At 35.6% G+C, this 7,311-nt stretch overlaps 1 protein-coding gene across 3 annotated transcripts in view; it reads right to left on the bottom strand.

Annotated features, from left to right (window-relative positions):
• Positions 1-1,306: 1,306 nt before the first annotated feature.
• Positions 1,307-7,311, bottom strand: part of GABPA (GA binding protein transcription factor subunit alpha) — a 33,350-nt gene continuing 27,345 nt past the window's right edge. For 2 of the 3 annotated variants that reach the window (XM_083883801.1, XM_083883803.1), the window contains exons 10-11: positions 5,972-6,212; positions 1,307-3,288 (exon numbers count right to left, since the gene is read on the bottom strand). In XM_083883801.1, coding sequence (XP_083739927.1) covers positions 5,984-6,212 — 229 coding nt within the window. In that variant the 3' untranslated portion in view covers positions 1,307-3,288; positions 5,972-5,983. Of the gene's footprint in view, positions 3,289-3,329; positions 6,213-7,311 lie in introns of those variants that run through there. The other variant, XM_083883802.1, reaches the window with a different exon arrangement.

Genomic DNA, 7,311 nt, shown 5'->3' with positions numbered 1-7,311 from the left:
GGGCACCAGGATCAGACTGCCCCAGGGTTTTGTGAAGCAAAGCCTCTCCTCCATCCCTTCTCAGCCGAGAAGGCTGTCATGAGGTTCCTAGACCTGCTTTGTAGTTAATGTCATAGTTATTGTTGTTTGTTTGCCTTGTTATACATACTAGTAAAGAACTGTTATTCCTATCCTCATATATTTGCCTGAGAGGCCTTTAATTTCAAAATTATAATTCAGAAGAAGGGGATTTGCATTCTCATTCCAAGGGAGGCTCCTGCCCTCTCTAGCAGGCACCTGTCTTTCCAAAACAAGACACATTTATACAAATCTCACTTTAATCTTGGTGAATTATGCCTGAGGACAAGTTCAAGCTCATGTTACAGCTTTTAGTTCTTTTTTTGGTACAGTTCATGTCATCTTACTAATTTATGGTTGTTAGCCAAAGTGCTTCCCCTTGGTTCTGCCTCCCTCAGCTCTTTTCATAGAACAAGGGCCAGGAACAACTCGAGTTTCACAATGAGTTTTGCATCCTGAGTGTCCCTAACCTCCTCTCACTGAGGACATCAAAGTGGATACTACAGATTTCAACTCGGGGCACTCTCTCTGAAGCCCAACAGGCTGGTATGACAGGACGTGGGAATAACACAGCTCTGAATTTGTGGAATAAAACATTGCTTTCAGGGAGGAAAAAATGAATATATTTTCTATCTTAAACCTGAATTTTAAAGAACTGCACCCTGCAGGTGTCTAATGTCTAGTTGATCTCATTAAATCTCATCTCTTGCATTCTTACTCTTCAAGATTCATTTTTTTCCATGCATGGTTTCCAGCTTTCAGCCTGACAAGATTTGTCTAAAACACCCAGGTTTCTCATTGCCTTCTGCAGCTGAAGGTTTAAGCAAACCAGTTCCTATGAAGCAGCTCCTGTAGAGTCCTTGAAAATGAGAATATTGAAAAACCAAAGCTTACCAGGATGAAGGGGGAAGCAGTTAACTCACATTATTTCATCCTAAATTACGTTTCCCTAACTGGGAGGAATTTCAAATAAACAATAAATCTTCTAAGAAACAAGTTTTTAGTGACATCCATGTTTGCTTCCATTATAATCAGTAATTGATTATACTCAGATATAAGTCGTATAATTTGCTTTTTATCTACTGAGAAAGGGGTATTCTACCTTGATTAGTGAATTCTGAGAGGTAGGAGCCATAGGACTAGAAATATGGGTCCTAAATGCTAATTTCATACATTTAGGTTAAAAGGCAAGTTGAAGAGGTAAGAAAAAAGAAGTGTCTTAACATTTCAGACCTATTATGGATGGACAGTGTGAGTTTTTTATTATGAGAGCTCATTTAGATTATTAGTAACAAATACTTGAAGCAATTCAATAGACAAAATGAAACATTTCCACAAGTTTTCACACTCCCCAAAGTTGTGCTAAACTAAACAAGCAGTTTCTCTGAATTTTTTTTTTTTTTCTGAACAACTGTTTCAACTCCTGCAACATGAAAATTACTACCAACTGATTTTTAAAAACACTTCATGTCTAGACTGCTGGAGTATGAAAAACTAATGGTCTGTAGGGAGTTTTAGCTTTTCCTGATAACAACTATTTAGATGAGGATTCCAGTTATTTCTTTATCTCCTCTTTTAAACTTACTTCATTTTTAAGTAGCTGCACAAGTAGGTTGCTTAAAATTACAATCAATTACTTCTTCAGATTCTGTCTTTCCCATCACAGCTGGTTACAGTAACACCACCTACAAAAAGAAGTTACATGGACATTGTGTGCCACAAACCACAAACACAACAACTGATTCCTCTGTCTTTTTAAAGTAAATAAGGTCTGTTCTGTGGCTTCCAGACCCATCTTCTGATACAACTGCCACTCAAACCATTTAATTTTGGTTTTCAGAAACCCAGTTTCACAAGTAAAAAGCAATTTTTATTAAATTCAGACCCTCAATATTTGTTTCTCCCTCCTCAGCATTTTTAAACCTTCCTTTCAAGTTATTAATATATAAGATGTCAATACTCTAAAATTACAAGATGGCAAAATTTCAGTTTGGTGCATGATTAGTCTGTGGGCTCCAATCATGAAATAATGAGGCAAAATGTAATAGAGTAATAATGTAACTAATGTACAGGGCTCCATGTTACAACCCTCAAAACCAGTCAATCATTAATTCCTTGTCTTTAATTAATTTCTTGTTTAGCATAATTCATATTAAGAATTACTTTTCCAAAGGAAAAAAATTAAACACTATCAACCTAAATATAATTTAACAGCCCTGATGTAGCAATATTAAATCCACAACATTTAAGAATATTCTTGAAGCACAGGACATCCCAGTCCAGTCAGTAAAAATATTCCCTACAAACCTGTTAATGGACCATATAACAGTTTCTTGATCAAGCAGTGGAGTCCCATGTCAGCTTATCTTGATTAAGAAAGACATTGCAAGCTGCTAGTAATTCCCTACATTGTTTCAATAATAATTTCTGTATGATAGGAATAAAAAAACCCCCCTCACACTGGATAAATACACTAATAGTTTTAAACCCAAATAATAGGTCCTCCATTAATATGATACTGGAGCACTTTTAAGTGAACTTTAAAATCATAGATTCATTTAGGTTGGAAAAGACTTCTAAGATCATCCAGACCAAGAAGTTACTGAAATGTCTGAAAACCAGTATTTTCAGTCCATTACATGTTGTTGCTGCTAAGCTAAACAAACATTTTGAAATCAAGTGATGTGGCAGGTTTAAAGATGATAAAATACTTCTGTCTTGAATTTGGCAGTCCAAATGGAGGAGTTCAGAAGTATAATATTTTTAAATTGTGTCTCAGTAGAAATAAAGAGCAATACAATCAGAATTTTATCTTGTTTTTAACATGGCAAGTACTAGCAATTTTGTTAGCAGATCCACATGAAGTAAATGGGGATTTCTGTAGGAATGAAAAAGTCCAAAGTGTACAGGTAAACATGAGCCTTTCTGATTTAAACACTGACAAAAGCATAAACTGAATCATTTCACAGCTCCATTCTGTCCTACTACTGAGTTTTCATCATTTGTTTAATCTAAGCAGAATTCTGAGATTTACAATTAAAATGTTAAAGCTGCTACAGAAATAAAGGACACTGAGTTACAGTTTAAAAGTAGAAACACATAGCCAAATATTGAGTCAAAGAAGATGCATCTTCAGACCATAAGCTGAGTTTGCCTTCTTTCTGTACTGAGCTTCTGACTTTAAGAGAAAAGAGAATAAAGGGCAAGTATTCACCTTTGGACTGCTTGTTCCTGAAAGACATTAAAAATGTCTGAAAAATTAAGAAGGCAAATTAGCTGTATAACATTTTTATTTTACTATATTGACATTTTATGCACAAATACTTTATCAGAGTAAAAATAGAAAATAATTGTTTCATGTAAAATTACAAAAAAAAAGCAAAACACAAAAGAAATATGGAATTATTAGCAGAGTATAAGAGTCTTTATCTAAAGAGTAAAAAGTATGCAAAAACCCTTTTGTTTTACAAAAATTGGGAATATTCTGTTTTCCTTCTGGCAGCAACAGAAAATCCCTTGACAATATATTATACATCTTTTGTTTCACTGAAGACATCAAGTTAGTTACAGATTTCCCCCTCAGCTACAGAATGGGTGATAATAATTTTATACTGCTTCAAAGGTTCTTTCTTTACTAATTAGAAAAGGTGGAAAAGCAGATGGAGCCACAACAAAGAACGCCAAGGACCAATCCACTTACTGAAAGGCTGCAAAGCCTGTTGTTACAGGATGTAATCACAAAGGGTGGGAGCAGAAATTTCCCCCATGGCACTTAAGTAACAGGAAGAGGTAGGGGGATGAAGTATTGATACTATTTTTTAATTTCGCTATTTTTTAATTACCCACAGTCCAGTTTGATCTAGAAAGCTGGTATTTTAAGCTTCTTTTCTTTTTATCCTGTATTTTAACTAAAAAGGCATCTCAAGAACTCTGCTAACTAGAACTAGTGACTTGTACTGGACTTGTGTTTAGTCATGGAATGTTGTTCCATGCAGAGCTGCTGCCCTCAAACACCAGCTTCACATAATTCTTGGTAAGCAAACCTGCATCTCCTGCACAAGCCATCTCCAACACTTGTCAATCAGTGACATCAACTCTAACGAAGAAAAGGAGTGAGGTTGACCTTTCATGACAGATACATTTACATTTTTTGCTCAGGGCTTACAATTTTTTTAAAAAGAAAAATGACATCAGCATGCTTAGCAGATGGAGTGCTGTAATAACTCCAGGATGAAAACAACAGTAAGAGTTACCAAAAGAATCCAGCAAAAACCTTTGATTTTATAATCATATCATGATGAAAAAACACAAGTTAAAACTATTCCAAGACTTCTAGTTAAGCAAAAACTATCTGTGGATGAGCATCCACCTACAAAAGCCTTGTCCACAACACATCTTTAGGATACACACAAGTCTTTGTATTATCTGCCTTTTGCCTGCAAGTGTAACCATTCCTGTTCTGCTCAAGAGCAGCAGCCCAGTGCCCTCACTGCTCAGCACAAACATACTTTATATTCAGAACCTCACTGTTCAAGAACATTGGATTTAAGGTGTAAAAGTAGGTTGATCCCTAACAGAATTAAAGGTCTTCCCTGGTAATTGTTAAGTGTTACCAGAGGGCTTTTAATTTATAAAAAGTTGGTGAACATCAATGGTGACGTAGTAATTATGCTGTTTATTAACATAAAGAGGGAAAAGCAATCCCCAAATTACACCATTCTCAGACATCAAAAGAAGCAGTCTAACAGGTACCAGAATGGAAAATCAAAAGCTGAAGTATACTTTTTACTGCATGTCTAAGTTTGCAAGAAGCACTGAAAAACTCAGAATTCAGGATACATCCCAACTATTTCTGACTCATCATCCAAGACTTCAAATTGCACCCAGCTCTGAAGCATCCATTTGGCCTAAGAAGCTTCAAAAATATCACTTGAAATTCAAAGAGAATTTAATTTTAAATAAAAAGTACCTCATTGTAGTTAATATATGTTAGACTGTACAATGATTGGGAAATTAAACTTCAGTTCTCTGTAAAACTATTTTCAAATTCCTTTCTGTTCCTAACCTGGGACTACTGACTGTGATTAACTTAAGTCTTCTGATACTAAGGTTGACTACCATGCAGATATAAGCACCTTGCAGAACACAGTATTAATACTCCCCACTAAAACAATCCACTCTTTGGGTGAGGGCTATTTTCTCAAGTTTTTGAATTACCTGATGGGGAATGGCATTATGGAACAAAGTTCACCTTTGCTTTCTGCAAAATGGCTAATATCAAATATGTACTTCAAAACAGGTATTTGCCCTCGAATATGTATATTATATGTACATTACAATGAAATACTCATATTTGGCTTTTCACCTAAGCCATATTTAAACCTGGATTTCCTTCTTTAGCACTGATCTCCAGTTAAGTCTAGTCTTAAATTTCTTTGCTTTTAAACACAGAAGCTATTTTAAGAACTTGATGCTTTGTAACATTTAACATGTCTTTCAGCTCCACTTGATTAACAGAATAATGAATATACTGTAAACTTTGAAAGCATCAAATGTCATTTGGTAGTTCAGCAGAGAACAAGAGACTGGAAAAGGCTGTATTCACACAACTGATCAGTCTGGAGACTACAGGGACTTCAGTTTTGTTTAAAACTGTTGAAGAAATTACTTTGCCCAGCTGCAGTCACAGCACTGACTGGCTCCACCTCTCAACTAGCTGCAGAAGTTGGGGTGATCCCTTAACTTACATTAAAATATATGCTGTTAAAAGATTCAAATTTATGGGGGTCTGAGTCCTTAATAGAAATTCATGCTCTATATTGTATGGTCAAGAAACAAAGTAAGTTTCCAATTCTGATAAAGGTAAGAGCACCAACTGCTCTGATTAGAGGAAAGGCCTCAGGTTCCCACTTACAGGTCCCATTGCTTAATTATCTTTCTCTGCTTGCAGGGATGCTGTAGCCAGTGCCACTGCTGTAACTGGCTGTGCAATGCCATGGAGCTGCATCTTGGCCAGTTTCTTCTGCTCACACTCTGTGACCAAGCGGTTCAGCTCTGCTGCACTGTACCCAATCAGAGTCTTCAGGTCACACACAAATTTGTACACAAACCTCTTGCCTTGCACCTTGCAGATCATGTCTCCATCATAGTAATACCTGCAAAAGAGAAATCAGCAACAGAGAATTTTACCATCTGTAATTTTCATATGCATCCATTACTTACTTAAGATCACCAGAGGTTAATATTATTCTTTTTCTCATTGAGATTCTCATAATTTCATATACCAAGATATTGTTTAGGCATTTTCTTATATGAGAAAAGGGAAGTGTTGAAAATCGTCTCTGCACCTTGGTATATTACGAAGAAACAAAATACAGTAATCATTTTGCAGACCGTTGGAAGCACTGGATCAGGAATAAGTCTTAGAGCAGTTTAAAAGCAGCTTGGCAGGGAAGATGTCTAATTTATAGTGCTTTGCTTTAATAAGAAAATATGGTCTTTCTCCTTATTATTGTCCTTTGCTTTGCTTTTCTTAAGAAAACAATTAATGCTGGAAAGGTTGAAAATTACCAAGCAGTTTCTATGATGTGAAAGCAGCTATTCTCTCTATACTGTCTTCAAAATGGAAATAAGACTATAAAGGCATGGGTTAGATTCGTGGAGTTTTGTCAGTTTACGTGGTTTTTTGTTCTGTTTTTGATGGGCTGTTTTTGTTTGTTTGTTTGTTTTTAATTCATATGCTGTCAAAACTACATATTTGCCTTTATTTACAACTAAAAGTGAGTTCTCAAACTATAAATATCATTTATAGTGTGCGACAAAAGAATTATCAAATTGGGCAGAAATGTAGTGAGATAACAAGGTTCTACATTACGACACCTCCCCCCACCCCCCCCCCTTCAGAAACAGTGTAGGTCACACCAATAATACAGAATTTAGAATTTGCAGTTTTGTTGCTATTCTTCTCTCACTACAAGCTTTAACAGAATGTGTATCACATTTATTATTAAGCAAACTTAAATGCCTGGGATGTAACTTGGATTTTAAGAGCTTGACAAGCTTGTGATAAATCTGGAAAATAATAAAAACTCAACCAACACAACTCACACAATATAATTTCCTCAAAACCATCACTCAAATGTAGAACAAATGAACCCAGATTTCTTGACTGTCTAAAACTCAATCCTGTGGCATGTTCACAAAGCAAAGATGATTCTTGTTCACTGAGAAAATTAAGTCAATTAAAAGATGAAC

The sequence above is a fragment of the Zosterops lateralis genome (assembly GCF_965231275.1).
Source record: "Zosterops lateralis genome assembly, chromosome: 2".
In the NCBI taxonomy this organism is placed as follows: Eukaryota; Metazoa; Chordata; class Aves; order Passeriformes; family Zosteropidae; genus Zosterops; species Zosterops lateralis.
The sequence above is the reverse complement of the archived record's forward strand: the minus strand, read 5'-3'. Positions and strand labels throughout refer to the sequence as shown.